This window comes from Mustela erminea, chromosome 7, assembly GCF_009829155.1.
Source record: "Mustela erminea isolate mMusErm1 chromosome 7, mMusErm1.Pri, whole genome shotgun sequence".
Lineage (NCBI taxonomy): Eukaryota > Metazoa > Chordata > Mammalia > Carnivora > Mustelidae > Mustela > Mustela erminea.
The window spans coordinates 44,369,152-44,388,110 of record NC_045620.1 but is presented as its reverse complement, the minus strand read 5'-3'; the positions used below and the strand labels follow the sequence as shown (position 1 = coordinate 44,388,110).

Genomic DNA, 18,959 nt, shown 5'->3' with positions numbered 1-18,959 from the left:
TCTGAATTCTTCACATCTTCAGTCACAGGCTTGAGTTCTATTCCCAGCTGCCACTTCGTTATCTGTAACTTAATCTTTCAGTGCTTCATTCATATGGGCTTCTGCCAACTCATTTTGAGGATTACATTAGAAATCGAATATATCTGGCACATTGTGACTGCTCAGTATAATGTTCATCCCCAGCTACTTTCCTAAACAAATTCAATCTTGGATTAATTTAACTTCTAAATATAGTAGCCATATGCTTTTGAAAACACTAGTTGGGAAATAATTTACAGTTACTGTATTTCTGAACAAGGTGTTTTTGTTACCAGGATGTTTTAGTCAAATTTCAGTTATGCTGTAATCAGTTTCCCCAAGTGGTTGAACTCTATAATGGCTTCAAGAATAGTAATACATGTGCTGTGAATAACATTGCCCCCTGCTGCAGTAAGTTTGGGAAACCCCAGAATTAAGAGTTGAGCCTTGTTAATCGAATCTCTTTACAGTTCAGCTTCTGAGAGCCTTAGATACATTATTGTACAGGATGACCCCTGTAGCAATGCTCGAGTGTTTCCCAACCTTACTGGACAAGGGCGTCCTCTCTACCTGGAGTACTGATAAACATCCCCTAGTACGTTACAGCAGAAAGTAGCTACCGTAATCCAGGATACATTTTACACTTGGTTTAGAACATGCGAAAAACCTAAAGGTAACCAACTATAATGCCAAAAAAGAAAACTTTAAGTAGCACAGAGATAACACATTTGTTGACACATTGCTCATATCCTCAAGCAAAAAATATTTGCCTGATTTGTTTTTTTTTCTTGTTTTGTTCACTGCCCAAGCTATTTGACTTGAACTATCATCTTCAAGAGTATTTTTTCACCTGGAAGGGCAACTAGCAAATACAGTATTTTCAGACTTAATTGCATAAAACTTACTAAATTTACAAATAATATTAAGGAATTTAAAAAGCAATAAAATAGTAAAAGGGATTTTTAAAAGCTAGTCAGTATGGTACTAAATTGTGTCTTAAAAGTAAGCTAGTGTTTGAGGGCAGAGGCAGCTAGGACAGCCAGGATCAAAGGCATACCTGTGTTCAACATTGGTGCTTCAGGCTCTGGACCAGTGTCACTCCAGCTGCTGGGTGTCACATGGGTCCTGACGATGGAGTACTGAGGTCTGTCTGGTTGGCCAAGAGGAATATTTCTGATTTTTTTTTTTTTTTAGATTTTATTTATTTATTTGTCAGAGAGAGTGAGCACAGGCAGACAGAGTGGCAGGCAGAGGCAGAGGGAGAAGCAGGCTCCCTGCTGAGCAAGGAGCCCAATGTGGGACTTGATCCCAGGACGCTGGGATCATGACCTGAGCAGAAGGCAGCTGCTTAACCAACTGAGCCACCCAGGCGTCCCTCTGATTTTAATACCCTTTGTCTAAGTGCAGAGTCAAGGAGTGAAATGAAAGCAGGACAAAATGCTAATATAAGTGACTATTCAGGGTCTTCCTACAATTTTGTCCTGTTTATGCTGCATAAGAACAAAAATTAATGGTCAGATTCCCAATGTAAACTCCTACCACCATGTTCTGGCTAGTGCCAGCATGCAATGCATGAAAGAAAAGTTTACCCTCTCATGGGAGAACATGAACAATATAATATCTCTCACCCTCAACTCCACAAGAGGTAAGTCCTTCCACAGGCAAAAGCTTTTTAGTAATTGTTTCTGTGGGGTTTTCTTTAGCCACTTTTATTCACTGGATATTTTTACAAGTAAAACTATACATGAAACTATATGGGTGGCCCATGACCTAGTTTTACGGCCTTTCTTTTGGAATTAGGTTCTTTTTTCCCTTTAAAGAAACCTCAGTGTCTTTTGTATTTTCAAAGACAGGATTTAAGCAAAGTGGTGTGAGATGAGACAAGGAAAAGACCTGGGATTAACAGTATGAAAACAAGTATCACACTTCTAGAACACATTCATAGAGTCTACAGTGCATTTTATTATACATCTTAGATTTATACATTTCATATATGCTTTTAAAGCTTCAATTAATAGTTCGATACAAAATAAAAAAAATATATGCAGCAGTGGTTCTCAGGCACGGAATTTAGGAGGAGACTGGAGCAAGTTTTTTCCCTAGCATATAGTGAATATTATGACCCAAAATAGCACAATGTTTCCGTCTGACCTAGCTGCCTTTTTGATTGAATTTTATTACAGTGAACAGCTTTAGTAGGTATGATATTGCTAATTGGAAACAATGAGACTGAAGTTTATAACCTGTATTATCTTGAAGTCTGTAAGACCTAAATGATTACTTTTCTCCTAATAGAGCTCCAAGATCATCCAATGAAAATAATATTGTCCATAAAATATCTGGAGCCCATCAGCCTAAGAACCACTGCCCATGGTTATTCAATGTCTTCAGGCCTCACAGGATGAGGTAATGGTATGATGGATTTCTTCTCAGTGTCTCTGGAAAGTGCTTTCCTCATATCTGTTAGGAAGCAAAATTTAATGTAAGTACCCAAATACCAAAATATCTTATGTGGAAGTGTGTATGTAAAGTTCCCATAAGAGGTTTTTCCCCTACCCCTCTATTTACTAGGTCCTCAGAAAATGTGTTTAAGTGAGACTCCTAGTCACAAACTGAGTTCTATGTACCAGTGTTCTTTTGACAAAATCTTAGTAAATTAACATGCGTGTATGTAACATAATTAAACAACTGACAGTTAATTAACCACTGGTTAATGTAAGTTAACCAGTGGTGGGTTCATGAAGGCAGGTTAAAGGAGATTTAATTATAGCTCAAATTTAAAAACTTAAGTCCAACAAATATGGTTCTTTTCAACTTATTAAAATGACTAGTGTATAGAATAAATGTAAATGTTTTGGCTTTTGGGGGGGGATACTGCCACAGAAGGGAGCTCACCATAGGCATCCTCATCAGGCTCCCCATTGCTGGCCGAGTAGTACTCTATGACTGTCCTGTACACACTGTAGCCCAGTTGCTTATACATGTTGACTGCAACTTGGTTAGACACTCTTACAAAGAGATCGACGAAAAATCCACCCTTTCTTTAAATCAGAAAAAAAAGGAGAAATGTTAAAATGTGGGAAATTCTAGAAAATACTTACATGTTCTGAAACAACACTTGTTTTTAGTTGGCTTTGATTAATATTTAAAGAATGGAAATAGGACTTTGCAGCTGATTACCTTGTATCCATTTTTATTTCTGAGGATTTATGTCAATTATTTTGACGTACAAAGATACTTTCTGTTAGCATACTAACATTTAAAAACCTGTTATTTTCTTTAAAAGATAAACTTCTAGAACATTTTTTAAAATCATAATTCTGTCTTTAATTACTGTATATTTTACATCACAGTAAATGACATGCTTATTTTCAACTAGTAATACAATTATTTTCACCCGTATGTGCAAACTAAAGATTTGAGTAATAACAAGCACCCGTGTGGCCATGGCCCACACGTAACGACCGGACATGAACTGCCTGACAATGGCATCCCTAAAGCCATCAGTTCTCTCTGGGCAGTGACAGCCATCCCCCTTATCCAGAGGTCTCCAAGTTCCAACCCACTCTCATTAGCTCCTCGGGTTTTGCCGTAGATTCACCACCTAGTACAGTGTTTCCTATTGATGAATTTTACATAAATATTACTGTACTTTGCATATCCTCTGGTGATTTGCCCCTCTCAGTAAAGTGCAAGTCGGCCTGGTGTAGCTGGATTTTGTTCATTTTCCCTCTTTTTAGCTCCCCCTTAGATGGGTGAATACACTACAAGTCATCCATAGTCCCACAGATAAACATTTCGGGTTATGATTATAAACTGTGCTGCTACGAATATTTTTATTGTATGTCTCATGGTACAGTATCTAAGGTCTACAACTAAGAGTGTGATCACTGGCTCATAGGGGCATCTTCACCTTTTTTAGGTAGTACCCACTTCCCAGCGGAGGGTGAGACTCCATTCCCATAGTGACAAGGCTTGGTGCATTTTTATTTTTGAAAATGTCCTAAGTATCTCAGGGTAATTTTAATTGGCATTTCTCATTACTAATGGGGCTAAATACATTTTTGTAGGTCACTTAGATTCTCATTTTTTCAGCCCTTATTGGTCTTCACAATTTTTCCCCCCAGCTGTGGTCCTCTATGTATTCTGGGTAGTTGACATTGTGTAAAGGATTGTTGCCAATCTTTTCCCAGTTTGTGGCTTGACTTGTTATTATCCTCATGTAACTTTTGATGAACAGAAACTTCACTGAAGTTGCATATGAGCCTCTCCTTTACAATCAGACTTTTTATGGCTTATTTAAGAAGCTATTTTCGACCCTGAGGTCATGGATACGCTCTCCTATATTACTTAAAAGGGCTTTGAGTTTCGTTTTTCCACATGTAGGTTTTTAATAAATCTGGAATTGATTTGTGTATGGTAAGGCAGTAATCTGGGAAATGTTTTTCCCATGTGGTTATCCAGTTGTGCCACCGTCCTTACTGAGGACTGTATCCCTCCACTGCTGCTCTGCAGTTGCTTCCTCTGAGTTATGTCAGAATTCACGTATCCCTGAGTTATGTCAGGATTCGTGTGTCCCTGCATCTGTTCCTCAGCTCTCTTCCTCTGGTCTTGACAAGTACTCTAGCACTGACACAGAGCTCACTCATTATAGCTTGATATTTGGAGGGGCAAACCTTCCCACCTTGTTGTTCAAATGATCTTGTCTCTTTCCATTCCCCTGTAAGCTTCAGAATCAATTGAACAAGTTTCACAAAAAAAGACTGGAGATGTGGGTTGCAGTTACAGTTTGGCTCCATGGATCTAACACCAGTTTAGCCCTCCCTGCCACTGACATAGTTCTCTCTCCACTAAGAGAGGTCATCTTTTCTGTTTCTCAGGGAAGTGTTAGAAACTTCAGAGAAGTCTTGCATAGCTCTTGTTAGATTTTTCTCAAAGGCCTTAATTTATTCTGATACCACTGTAACTGGCATCTTTTCTTAAATTTTACTTTTTGTGTATAAATGAAATTGATTTTTATACTGATTATCCAACAACTCTGCTTAGCTTTTATTCTAAACATTTGTTTGTAGCTTCTTGTGGTTTTGTTTGTACAGTCTTGTATGTACAAAATAAGAGCTTTGTTTCTTCTCAATCCTTGTATCTTTTATTTTTCTTGCTGTACTATGCTGTCTAGGATTTCCAGTAAATTACTGAAGATGGGCTGACTGTAGGCATTCTTCCTTGTCTCAGCCCTTTCCTCAAAGGGAAAGCATTCACTGCATCACTGCTAATATTTACTATAGATTTTTGGTAAATATTTTTTTAGGTTAAGGAAGTTCTCCCCTTCTATTTCCTACATTGTTAACCGTTTTTAATCAATAGGATTTTATCAAAGCATTTTCTGCACTTACTAACAATTGTTCTCCTTTAATTTATTAATAGGTTGGAATACATTTACAGGTTTTCTCATGTTAAAACCACCTTCCTAATAGATATGGCCTTTGCTCTTATGGAGATAAAGGGTGAAACAAACAAGTGAACACACAAATAAAAATGTATTGTGCTGAAAAATTAAAAAAAAAACAAAAACAAAAAAAACACCTTCCTTCCCCTGAATATCATCCTTTTTATTAACTGCTGAGTCCCATTTTGCTAAGATTTTTCTGGGACTTTTGCATTTATAAAGACTGCATATTTTCTTTAAATTTCCATTCCTCATATATCTTGTTGGGTTTTCTTATGTTACTCTAGCCTTTAGTTTGTGTAAAAGTGAACTTCCTATCTTTACACTTCTTAAAATAGTTGGTAAAATTTTGCCAGAGAAGTCATAGCTTTCTGGAAAGATTTTTAGCTACTGATGATGATCTGTTGAGGAAGGGGGTCCTGCCTGCAACCTATTTTTGTACTGCTCTCCCGCTAAGCAGTTTTTAAAACTTGAAGGAGTGTTTAATATACACAGACACACGTGCACTAGATTAGCTGGCCTGTAAAGCTTAAGTATCTGGCCTAGGAAAAGTAATCACCCCTATTCTGTGCCCTTAATCAATTTGTCTAATTGTTCTACAGTCTGAAAAAGGATGTTTCCTGTAAATACAGTTCTGACGGTCTTTTACTGTTGTAAGAACACTTTAATGTGAGGTTTTTCTCTTTTAATAAATTTTAAATGTATGTTATTCTTTTACTACAGGTAAATTGTACAGCAGACTATAGGGGTTATTCATTCTAATTGAACTTTATGCCTGCTGATTAGTAACTTCCACTCCCCTCTTCCTTAGTCTTTGGCTACTACCATTCCACTCTTTAATTCTCCAAATTTATCTGTTGTGGATATCTCATATAAATGGAATCACACATCATTTGTCTTTCTGTGGCTGGCTTCAGTTTACCATAATGGCTTCAGGTCATTGTCTTTTAACTGGAGTAATTAGTCCATTAATCTTTAGTGCTGTATTTACTGATTATATTTGGATTCATAGCTAACATCTCTTTTCAGGCTTCTTATGTGTTTTACCACTTTAATTTCCTTTTTCTCTTTTGTTTTTAATGTGTATAATTAAAAATACATGTATGTATGTACATAGGTATACACAAACACACACACACACTAAGCATAGCAACTGTTCCAAAATAACGAAGATTTAGAAAATGGAAAAGACAGGAGCATAGTTGTTTTCTATTCTGAGCCTCTGTCCCGTAAGTACATAAAATCGTATGGTGTAGGCTGATAGCTCATTAGAACCTATTTCTTAACTCCCTGTCCACTATATAATAATGCCAAATACTTTTTTTCAAAAAGATAACAAATGCCATTAACAAATATGTGTAAACTAAAATTTTTCAAGTATAAACTAAAATTTTTCAAGTACTAGAACTGATTAATTTTTCAGTTAATACTATTTTCTCTCTTTCCTGAATATGCTCAAGTTCCTTTTAACCCCAACTAGGCCCAGAGCATTTTCAGCTTGGTTAGCTACTTCTTTAAAATTTGTGTTTTTAGGGCGCCTGGGTGGCTCAGTGGGTTAAGCTGCTGCCTTCGGCTCAGGTCATGATCTCAGGGTCTTGGGATCGAGTCCCGCATCGGGCTCTCTGTTCAGCAGAGAGCCTGCTTCCCTCTCTCTCTCTCTCTCTGCTTGCCTCTCTGCCTACTTGTGATCTCTGTCAAATAAATAAATAAAATCTTAAAAAAAAAAAAAACTTGCATTTTTAAATCCATTTAAAACCTCAAGAGCCCTTCTCAGCAAATATTCCCTTTTATATACTTCTAGGCATTTAAAAGTAGAGGAAAAAAATAAGTGGCAGCTTGACAACTGATTAAACTTAAACACACATCTCTTACCTCTTTTAGAATGGGAGCTGGCAGGAGTCTTTTAATTATATTATCTCATATAATGAGGGTGTTTGACCTACACAATAGGTCTTTATTTAAAAAAGCCCTAAATCCGGCAGGTTTTTTTTAGTGTGTACCCAGAGTGCTCCAAAGTGGCTCAAACTCTTAGAGGTGCTATAGGATACTTCAGATGTTTGGGGGAAACACAGATAAACCTTACACGTCAGACAATGGCAAACTACTAGTTTGATATAATCACAAATGCAGCATTACATGGCGTTAAGCTTCTTCTAACAACAAAGGTCATCAAAGGTTTTATGAAGCCAGGTTTTGGCAGTTCCTGTGACTAAAATAAAAACCAACCCAGTACTACAAGAAAATCAGTATGAAATAAGAATGCAGGTGGTTGTATCAAATCTGTTTCTAAGATTAAGAAGTCATGAAATGCCCAAAAGTCACACATTTCATTAGGTAGCCACAGTTATTTAACAATGAAGTATTTTTTCTCTCAATTTGTTTATTTTTTCCAAACAGCTACTAGTTTGTTAGGCCATAAGCATTTACTAAGCAGTTGGGACATAACTGGTTAAGTCTAAACTGAGGGATTTCTTTTTTTTTATTGGCCATAGGGGCCCTATGAAAAAAATCACTGAGATGCAAAGGGTGATGTTGACAGGGAATTTGGGAACATCTGCAACAGTGTCAAGAACACCAAAACAAAACAAAACAAAAACCTTAACGGCTAGATTGCATCTATTACCCAGCATATAAGCCCATGGCAGGTCACTTACTTTGCCTGAATTTTCCTCAATGGCAAAATAGGGACAATGCTACTACTCTGAATATGTGAATACACAACTACTGATGAAAATGAAAATCCTGCAAACTGAAGCACAATATTCAGCCTGAACAGAAAAAAAACTTAGAAATTTTCACCATGAAAAAAACCAAATAGGGTTCATAAATTATTACTTGAAAAGCAGGATCTCACCTTTCTGAAATCTCCTCTAATAACTCCATAAGTTTAGCAGCCAAACCAAGGCGTCGAAATTCTGGGGCGACAGAGAGAGCAGTGACGTGCCCGTGCCATTCTTCCCTAGCTACTGAGCCTTCTGCTTTACCCATGACTGCCAATAAAAGATTGCACTCAGTAATTAAACACATGGATTTATACATGAATATAGAATGACTGTTGGTACATTTTTATTATAAAGGACACTAATGACGAAGTTTTAATTTTTAAGTAACACATAGTCTTCTAGCTAATGGTTATTAGTGCTCTTATTTGACTCTCACTTAGAGAAAGGTTTTTTTTTTTTAAAGGAATGATACACTAAAAACACAACTAATTTTGAACACAATCAGAATATCTATTTTTTAAAATATCTACATTTCATGTAGGTATGTATGTGTACACAAAACTTAAGAGTCCACAGCTCAAATTTTTGTTAGTAATGCCACTAATTCAATGAAGATGCTATAATTCCTGTGTTATGTACCAAAAAAACCATGCAGAAATAATAAGCATAGAATGAAAGATCCATGAAGCCTGAGACCTTGTCTGTCTGTGTCCCCTGGGGCCTAGAGCACAATGCCTAAAATACAGAAAGCATGGGTGAGCTGTCAGTGGTTAAAGGAAATAAAATTCTAGGCAGCATGATTATATTTCCACTTCTGCAATCAATCTAAAACAATCAGTTGAAACCTACATTAAAATCTCAACTGCCTACTCAGAAAAGTTCTAGTGGTATTATACTTACTATAACCCATTAACTCTCCACCAGGTGCCTCCGCAACAATGAAGTACTCTGGCCAGTGGGCGAGGTACTGTAAGTAAAAAGGAATCCCATACTAGAGTCTCGTTAAGGAGTGTGGAAGGTAATGGACAGTACAAAGTTCTTCATAAAGAAACATTGTGAAGAAAGGTTCCTTTGAAAATATATTGTTACTTTATCCCCAGCTCAATATATGTGTGATCTGTATATTCATGTCAGTACATTATTTAGGTTAGCACTAATAATTTATAACAAAATTGCCTGAATATTTAAGTTTAAAAATAGGAGTGGAGACAACACCATCTAACAGCAGAGAACCAGGAGTCTGAAGTTCTATTATCTGTGTCCATACTGATCACATTGTATCTAAATCTCCACACAGCACTTACCAGCACTGGATATTGTTCACTCTCTCCCTCCCTTTTGGATATGAGTGTCATGTTCACTCTATCCCCTGGTGCTGAGCACAAAGTAGATGCTCAATGCATTTGTTTTTCCATAACTGCACTAGAAAATTAATGATTAGTTCCTACTTCAGCTGTGTGGCTGTGAAAATAACTAAAATAACTTTAGTATTTCCAGAGTCATCAATTACCTAGTGTTTCCCCTCCACTGATTCAAATTCTCCCTTTCTGGTACTACAAATCAATGCTGACTTAAGAGTAAAAGCCTGAATAATTTGCTCATTATGACACTCTTCAACCCTGGCATCCTTACTGACATATGCTCATTCTAATTTCTTCTTAGTGTAAGCTCGCTGATACAATTCTGTGAGGGGCCACCACCAATCACACAACTCTTTTCTTTTATTTCTGTAAAATTTGCTCAGTCATAAGTTCTTCAGATTCTCCTCTGAACGACAGCCACTACTTCGAGCACTCTTCAAACATAACCCATAATACAGCACGCCAGCCAGTCTTCTTGCTGGTCAGCCACCGACACACACCACTACCGCCTCTCAACCAGTGTCAGGAGGCCGGGTATCAGCTCAGCAACCATTAATACCTGGCAGGTTACTTGCACACACGGCCTCACCTGGATTATGGGATTTTTACTGTAAATCTGAAGTGTCACTAGACACACACCATGTAAGCTGATTTGCATCCTAATACTTCACCTTATTTACAGTGAAAATTTTTTGTTACTAAAAAATCTTTAACATGGAGGTCTCTAAAAAGTTGTAATTTTTTGAAATACAAAACGAAAACTTTAGTGATTTTTCTGCTCTTTCACTCAGCTTTGTTTCTGATTTGTAGCCATGTTATCTAAACGTATAGTTAATTTTTAATAATGTATAGTATACTCCGTCGGGTGATCAATTTAAATCACCTATCTGCTGACAAGGGACATGTTATTTTCAGTGTCTTGAAAATCTTTTTAAATTCCTCACGAATACAGTATATTTTTTCTAACCATTTCCTTGTTTGTGAATGCTATTCCAAATTTTTAATATCCTAACTAATAAAAATGTCGGTAATGACATAACTCCGGGGTTAACATTTCCTATAACAGGACAGTAAATACTCAAGGCTGGGTGAACCATATGCTCTCTGATGCAACTACTCTGTGAAAGCCATGGACAAACCTATAGACAATATGTAAATTTTTCAGCATGGTTGTGTCTTATTAGACACAATACAGTTTTGTAAACTGTATTTACAAAAATAAAAATAGGCAGTGGACCAAATTTGGCCCATGCCTTAGTTTGCCAAGTCCTCACCTGTTATTTTTAGCTCCTGGGAAGTGGAATTACTTAGTATGTACTACACTGCCAAAGTGCCTTCCAGAAACTCTCACAGTTTATACTGTCACTAGCAATTTATGAGAATGTTCCTCTTACACTCATCAGCATGAGTTTAATCATTTTTTAATCCCTGATAATGTGATAGGTAAAGCACAGCATATCATTTTGGTTTTAATCCACATATCTTTTGACTGGTGAGACTGAACCCTTAATATATGTCATTAGCTTCTTTGCCCTCTTTTGTTAAATTATCAGTTAATATTACCCTCCTACTCTGCAGTGGACATGGAGTAGAAGCTAGAAAGCCACTGAGAATGTGGGGTTGTCTCTTAGTGGAACATAACCCACAGTACCCCAACTTCACACATCTTTGCCCACTTTCATTGGGGGACATCATAGATATGGCTAATTATTACCCCCAAATCCTTTCTTAGTAATAAGCCCAAATGGGAAGCTGGGCTCATTCCTGGACTGTTCTAGCTCAGTGAGTGTGGCAGGAGGCAGCTCCTGGTCAGTGGGATAGAGAAGCCTGTATGGTACTTCCTAAAGGTACTCCTGAAAGGGAAGGTCACTCTCACCTTCCCCTCTGTTGATCCTCCTGCCAGGAACATGGACGTGATGCCCGAGAAAGCCAAGGCCACCCTGGGAGTGAAATGGTGGTTACAGTGCACAGCCTGGTCGCCAATGACTTCATGAAACCACCACAGACTGCTCATCACCACCAGGCTTCATTCAGAGAGTAATAACCCATCCTGAAGCCACTGCTTTCAGTTGTATGGAGCCATACTTACCACCAAGGGGAGCTGCACTGCTTTAGTTATGAGGTCATTTTGTTAGCAGCTTGCCAGGCAGATTTAAGACCACTCTTAGTCCCAGTTTGTTTGGTTTTTTAAATTGCTTTCAATGTTGCTTTCCTGTCCTGCAAGTTTTAAAGTTTTTCGGTACTCAAGTCATTTTTTCTTTTGTTTCTCCATGTTCCTTACTCTTAGCCTTCATTTAACTTTTTTTTTTTTAAAAGGATACAGTTTCTGTAAGTGGATCCAAGTTACTAAAAGAAAGAAAAGAAATGTCAGTAGTAAGCAGTGTTGACAAAACCAGTTTAAATAAGCCACTGAAACTAAAAACATGCACCAGAAAAACAAAACACGCTAAATCCACAACTCTAAAACCAACTTTAGGGCTAAGGAAGATACCGAAGGCCAAACTAAGCCACACAGCCACTATAAAGATATCTATAAATTTTTATTTAACGGTTTCTTCCTTACAAGTGACTTTATAGTTAATACACCTGCATCAAAACCTTCCATTTTTCTAAATGGCAGTAAATCATCAATGGAACTGGAGCCCAAGCAGGCATGAAAGTCACAGAAAGTAGAACCAGCTCCCGGCAGCATCTGACAGCAGTCCCTCCCGCCTGTCTCTGGGCCTTCAGCTGCTCAGTGTGGGCCTTCTCACCCATCAGTTTCCATCCACTCTTCTACATTCTTACCTCCTCTTCCCCACCATCCCATCCCTTAACTTTTGGAGGAAGACTCCCGGATCTGGCTCTGGTGCTACCCAGCACCTGTCCCACCTGATCACAACACTCCTGAGTCAACAGTTCTTAAAACACACCTCTGCAGCTGGCTGCAAAGAGCTCTGCCCTCACTTTCCTATTCAATTAATGGAACCACTATTTTGCCAGGCTCAAAACCAGCCACCCATAACTTCCTCTTGTATACCTAGCCAGATTCTTCCTTGGGACCCTTAGCAAGGCACTTCTCCAGGCCAGCAGTTCTCAAAACTTTTGGTTTCAGAAACTGTTTACACTCAAAATTATTGAGGACCCCCAAAGAACTTGTTTAAGTGGGTTATATCTACTGATAATGACATTTTCTAAAACATTTTAAAATAAATCAATTACATGTTAATAACTTTTTTTTTAAACCAAAAGTGACTACTTTCAGGAACACAATTTAGCGACAAAAAAGGCTTTGTTTTAACAATTTACAAATCTTTGTTAATGTCTGGCTTAAGACAGCTTGGGGGCGCCTGTGTGGCTCAATGGGGTAAGCCTCTGCCTTCAGCTTGAGTCATGGTCTCGGGGTCCTGGGATTGAGCCCCACATGCTGAGCAGAGAGCCTGCTTCCCCCTTTCTGCCTACTTGTGATCTCTCTCTGTGATCTCTCGGTCAAATAAATAAGTAAAATCTTTAAAAAAAAAAAAAAAAGGCAGCTGGATTCTCACATCTGTGTCTGTTACGCTTGGTATTGCAAGCCACACAGCTGAAAACTCCACTGTGCACTTGTGAGAGAATGAAGAAGGCAAAAAAAACCCATCTTGGTGCTTTCCTGAAAATCACTCTGACCTTGCAAAAAGGGAAGAGTGTCAGCCACACCTGGAGAATCACTGTTCCCGTGTGGGAATACAGTCTCCCACACTCCTCAACGACTGCTTTATAGCCTTGCCTCAACCATCCACAACAGGTCACCTCCTTCTCATTATCAGCTGCTTCCTATTTCACAACAGAAAATACACAATAGGAAGAAGCCTTCACCAAGGTCCCACCATGGCACCCACACACCTACAGCGTCTGCAGCCCCCTCTACTCGCTCTCCTGTAACCATGCCTGGAGTGCTGGTGGGCAGATCTGCCCCCTTCCACTGCCCAGACCCCCGTTCCCAAAAGTCTCCCCTCCTGGGATAAAAGTACAGACATGCTGCACACTGGGCCATCAGCAGCTCCTGACATGGCTCCCCACTCCCTCCACCTGAAATGCTCTCCTCACAGAGCTTTCAAGACCCACCATCAGCTTCTCCTCCCAACTCAAAGGGACACTAGCTCTCCTACAACACCTGGAGCCTCTTTTTTCCTATCCACACTCACTCCACCACTGATGTCACCTAGCATCCTGGTTTTAATACCATCTACATAGTGTGGGTCCCCCAAATTGCTATCGTTAGCCTAGACACTTACCTGATTTCTGCACCTGGGAAGCTCAAAGCACTTAGTGGAGAAGCCCAACTCTAGGAGGTCCTCTCTAAGATCCAGCCCTGTTCCCACTTTCTCACTCTGCTCTATACACATCAGCTGCCCCCCACCCCGTCAGAAACAGGTACCTGTGCCCTAACTATTCTCTCTGCCTCGAAGTTCTCCTGCTCCCAATATCCATAGGACTCAACTCCTCACCTCCCTTTCAGTTAAAACAAGGCTTTGCGGGAGCCTGGATGGCTCACTCGGTTAAGCGTCCAACTCTTGATTTTGGCTCAGGTCGTGCATGATGATCTGGGGCGCCTGAATGTGTGCACATGCCCTCTTAAAATACACACACACACACACACACACACACACGTTTTGCCAACTACCCAGACTTGCAACACACACACACACACACAGGTTTTGCCAGCTACTCTTTTTTTTTTTTTTTAAGATTTTATTTATTTATTTGACAGAGATCACAAGTAGTCAGAGAGGCAGGCAGAGAGAGAGGAGGAAGGAGGCTCCCTGCTGAGCAGACAGCCCGATGCGGGGCTCGATCCCAGGACCCTGGGATCATGACTGGAGCCGAAGGCAGAGGCTTTAACCCACTGAGCCACCCCGGTGCCCCTTGCCAGCTACTCTTAAAGCTTCCAGGCACACTGTTCCTTCCCGGGCTTGCAACTCCCATACCCAAACCTTTGTCATCATTTCTGGCCTGTTGCCAAGATGTCCTAAATGGCTTATCTGCCTGGTATACCTCCTCCAATTTCCTCACCTTCCACATAACTGTGGTGAAGTGCTCCAGCCCCAGAGCACTGGTCCTTAAAGCAGCCTTAAACAGAATATGCATTTCCAAAGTACTCCCTGATGGTCTGGGACCACTCTTTAAAGAACCACTGTTCCAGGGCCAATATTTTGGGATTAGATTCCTTGCTTCACCCACACCCACCACAGAGCTCTAGCACCTGGGGCAATTCTCTGGCGCTCTCAGTACCTTAGTTTTACTCATACAAAAAATGGGGATAATGAGAGCACCTGCCATAGAGAACTGTGGGGAGTAAATGGATTATTACAGTGCCAGAGCCCAGCAAGCACAGGGGGAGCTCAACACAAGCCACATTAGTTACACTGCTCTGATTGAAAGAGGCCCATTAGAAAATTCTTCCCAACAGTCAAGACTGAAGCCTCAACGACAAAGCCAAAGTCCAGTTTCACCAGCTGATCTGATGGTGCAGTTAGAGAAACCCACCACTCCAGTCACACTTGCCTCCCACGTGTCTGGCCGCAAGCTTTCTCGCCTTCACACCTGCTTCCTTCTCCAGAACTTCCGCATCACTGTCAACATTTTATCCACCCTTCAAGGCTCACCCCGTCTCTGCAAGGTTTCTAGCCACCTCCTCTCAAGTGCTTCCCATCCTCCTAACACTTGAATCCGAACCACTTGATCCTCAGTTTTCACACACTGCCCAGCTATCTTTAACGTGGATTTTGGAGTGGGCGGGTGGATAGATGGATGGACGGACGGACAGATATGTGAGGAAGTCAACATACCAACATGTCAACTGTAAAATCCAGCCGAAATGTCTCTGAGTGTTCAGCGTAAAATTCTGTCGACTTTTTAAACGTTCATTAACTTATGTAATAAAATGCTTGTTTAAGTACCTGCAAGTCACAATCCTGCCTTAACTCGGACTTAAAGCACACACAGTGGGCCTCCATCAGCATGTGCCCGCCCCTGAAAGAAGTTATCCCTGAATGTGCCGCTTCAGCAACGAAACGAACCCGGGCCAAGAAAGAAACGGCGGCCGGTGCCACACTCACAAGGTCTCACTCCGATACAAATGGAACCATCGGCCGCCGGGCTCACCGAACACTTGGCTGTGGACCTCGCAACGACCTCCGGACCTGCCTGGACACTGGCCGCAGGCGGCAGTCCTTGGCTGCCTTCGGGCCGCTCCCCCACCCCCTCCCGCCCGCCCCGGCGCTTCGGGACAGCCACCGCGACAGGCCGCCCGCGCGCTGCCCCGACTCCGACGAGCACGCAAGGACGCGAGAGGAAGCTGCAGCGCCTGGGCCAAGGTCAGCAGGGAGGTCCGCGCGTCCGCCCCGGCCCCGGCTCCGGCTCCGACTCCGACCCGGCGGCTCCCAGGGACGCGCCAGGGGCGGCCGGCGCGGGATAGGCCTGCAGGCCCGGGACAGGGGACGCGGCCACCCACGCCAGCCCCGGGCGCCTCACTCACATGTTGTTGAAGCGGAACAGGTCATCGCACGTGAAGGCCCGGAGCGTAGTCATTGCGCCGCCGCCGCGGAAGAAGGCTTAGGAGAGCCCCCGCGCCTGCCCCGCCGGAAGTTGTCCTGCGCGCGGTTGCCGCGGGGGCGGGGCGGAGAACCGCTTCCGGGCCACGAGTTGCTCGGCAACCACGACAGCGACACGGCTCTCTCTGGCGGCGGCGTCTGGAATTGCAGGATCATTCTTGTAAAGTCACGGGGGTCTTATCCGTCAGAGCCTCCAAAGTCCTCCATGGGAATTTCTAGTGGAAGTAAATAGTGTGATCTGCTAGAAAGGAGACAGAAAGCTGCCCAGGGGTTAGAAAATTATAGCTGAAAAGCGGGGTTCAGGAACACCTGCGTGGTCCGTAATAAATGAGAAAAATTGTGGACCAGAATGGGAAAATTCATGGTCCAGAGCTGGCCATCCCACTGATGCCAGCACAGTATGTGATCTCAAATATTCTACTGCCACGTTTACAAACATAAAGAGAAAGGTGAAATGACTTGTAACAGTGTATGTTATTTTACTCCATATATAAAAAAAATTATTATTTTACATGTAATCAATTAAAAAAATACTAACAATGTTTTACTTTTTTTGGACTAAGTCTGAAATCTGGTGTGTATTTTACATTTGCAGCATATTTCAATCCAGCAGGTGATCTGTCATCAGAAATACTTGTTCTGCTTTTTTTTTTTTAAGATTTTATTTATTTATTGTCAGAGAGAGTGAGCACCGGCAGACAGAGTGGCAGGCAGAGGGAGAAGCAGGCTCCCTGCTGAGCAAGGAGCCCAATGTGGGACTCAATCCCAGGACGCTGGGATCATGACCTGAGCTGAAGGCAGCTGCTCAACCATCTGAGCCACCCAGGTGTCCCTTGTTCTGCATTTAGATTTCATCAAATGTATACATAAAATGTATAGTTGAAAAGTAGATTTGCCTCCTCAAATGATTCCAATCATACGAGCTTTCAAATACCTGAAAGGATCATCAGTTTTCACATGTAAACTTAAATTGGTTAAAGTTAAATGAAGTTAAAAATTCCATTCTTCAGTTGCATTAGTCACATTTCTAGCACTCAATAGCCCCATAGGTAGTGGCTTCCCCACCAGAGTGGACAGCACAGGTCCAGAGGCTAAGAAATGTGCTGCCTGCTTTTGGAGGTTCTTTACCCTCACTCCTTTGTTAGGCAAGTACTGAGGTGGTCTTGAGGGACACATTGCAGAGGTCAAACTAACCCACATAACTCTTCAGGAAGAGGTCTGAATTCCAAGGCCCTCACATCAGACTACCTGGGGACCCTCGGACTCTGTAGGGATCTTCAACGGCCCCCCTGCCCAAATATGCAGGTCAGGCATGGAAGGAGACAGCAGAAGGCTGAAGAAATAGGCCCATAAGAAGGATCTCCCAAGGTCCAAGCTCATCACCAGGCATTATTCCCAAAAATCTCAACAATCTAGCTGAGTGTGAACATGCAGGTAATTGTCCCTGGAGCATGCAACCTCAACCTAGAAATGTATCCTGAGGACAGAATATGACCTCGTGAGCTCAGCTATTGCCTGCCAGGTGCTTAAACAGGGCGACATTTTAGAGGCATTTTCCTTTCAGCAAATTTAAGGTGTCAGTTTGAGTGAATGTTAAAGGATAATTTTTAGAAAAGGTAAAATGGTGATTTCCATACAAATATAAAAGCACATGATGAAAATCATAATTCATTAATTAATGAAAGAACCAGTAAGTTGTTACAACTCACTTTCAGGGAGAATTTAAAGTGCACAAGACAGGGTGTCTGGGTGGCTGAGTCGGTCAACCAACGGACTCTTGATTTTGGCTCAGGTAATGATCTCAGGGTCCTAGGACTGAGCTCCGTGTGCAGTGGGGAGTCTGCTTGAGGATTCTCTCTCCCTCTCCTCCTCCCCCAACTTGTGCACCTGAGCTCTCTCTAATAAATAAATTTTTTTTTAAAAACTGAAGCGCACAAGGCAATCAGGAATGCTGAAATGTACGCACAAATAGATGTGAAACTGGTTGATATCCACAGAGAAGTAATCTGTTGCATCATCTGGATGTGTACAATGTGTTTCTTTTTCTGTGAACAAGAAACAGTTTCTTTACTACCAGTTTTCTGCTGCTTCCAGAGCTAACCTGGAAGGGTATCCCGGAGAGAAGACCTAGCCATCTCTCTCTCTCTCCTCTCTCTTTCTTTTTTGGTCCTTTAACACTAAATTAAAATGAAAGAGCTTGCTGAGCACCATAGAAATATGGGTACTTAAAGGTTTCCTTTAAAGCCAAAGACTTTGTAAACCTCATTACTCCCTTGTTTTCTGTTTAAAGTTTCTAGGGGGAGAGAGTAGGCCAGCATGATTTTTGTTTTCCCTTTTGTGGGTGACTTAGTTTATGTTGGAGTATCATTTGTCATAACACTTCCAAAAGTAAAACATTCTTAACAGCCCATACATTTCAAACCTAGTGAGTCTCTGAGTGTATCTCCTGGTGAATTTCAGCAGTTTAAACACTGAAATTAAAAAAAAAAATAAATCAAAGCTGCATCACTCCCACATAGCCAGTGAGAATGTGAAATAGTGCAGCCTCTCTGGAAAACAGTTTGGTGGTTCTTTAAAACCCAAATAACCAACTATCATTTAACCTGGCAATTGCACTCCCGGGCATTATCCCAGAGAAACGAAAACTTATGTTCACATAAAAAACCTGTATACAAATGTTGAAGCCAGAGTCCAAATTCTGTGTATGGTATGATTCCATTTATGTGACATTCTGGAAAAGGCAGAATTATAAGAACAGAAAACAGATTAGGTTACCAGGGACTGGGGTGGGGGAAGCAGAAGGGAATTATGGGAAAGTTTTATGTGACGGATCATCACT

The 18,959-nt window shown here is 41.1% G+C and overlaps 1 protein-coding gene and 1 long non-coding RNA gene across 2 annotated transcripts; both read right to left on the bottom strand.

Moving 5' to 3' along the window:
* Positions 1-1,960: 1,960 nt before the first annotated feature.
* Positions 1,961-16,184, bottom strand: NAA20 (N-alpha-acetyltransferase 20, NatB catalytic subunit). Its single transcript, XM_032351536.1, has 6 exons — positions 16,045-16,184; positions 11,870-11,894; positions 9,088-9,178; positions 8,319-8,454; positions 2,914-3,059; positions 1,961-2,478 (listed from the first exon to the last, which is right to left on the bottom strand). Exons 1-6 carry the CDS (start codon positions 16,095-16,097, stop codon positions 2,393-2,395), a joined length of 537 nt encoding a protein of 178 aa, XP_032207427.1. The 5' UTR covers positions 16,098-16,184; the 3' UTR covers positions 1,961-2,392.
* On the bottom strand, positions 4,132-6,078 carry LOC116595321. The gene is made up of 2 exons (XR_004287616.1): positions 5,602-6,078; positions 4,132-5,481 (listed from the first exon to the last, which is right to left on the bottom strand). It is a non-coding gene; the product is annotated as an uncharacterized LOC116595321 (long non-coding RNA).
* Positions 16,185-18,959: the final 2,775 nt, after the last annotated feature.

Coding starts and splice junctions, on each gene's coding strand:
- NAA20 (XM_032351536.1), bottom strand. CDS start 16,097: ATGACTACGCTCCGGGCCTTCACGTGCGATGACCTGTTCCGCTTCAAC. Junction 9,179..11,869: donor TGGATCCACTTACAGAAACT/GTATCCTTTTAA, acceptor ACGAGACTCTAG/TATGGGATTCCTTTTTACTT. Junction 2,479..2,913: donor GCCTGATGAGGATGCCTATG/GTGAGCTCCCTT, acceptor GCTTCCTAACAG/ATATGAGGAAAGCACTTTCC.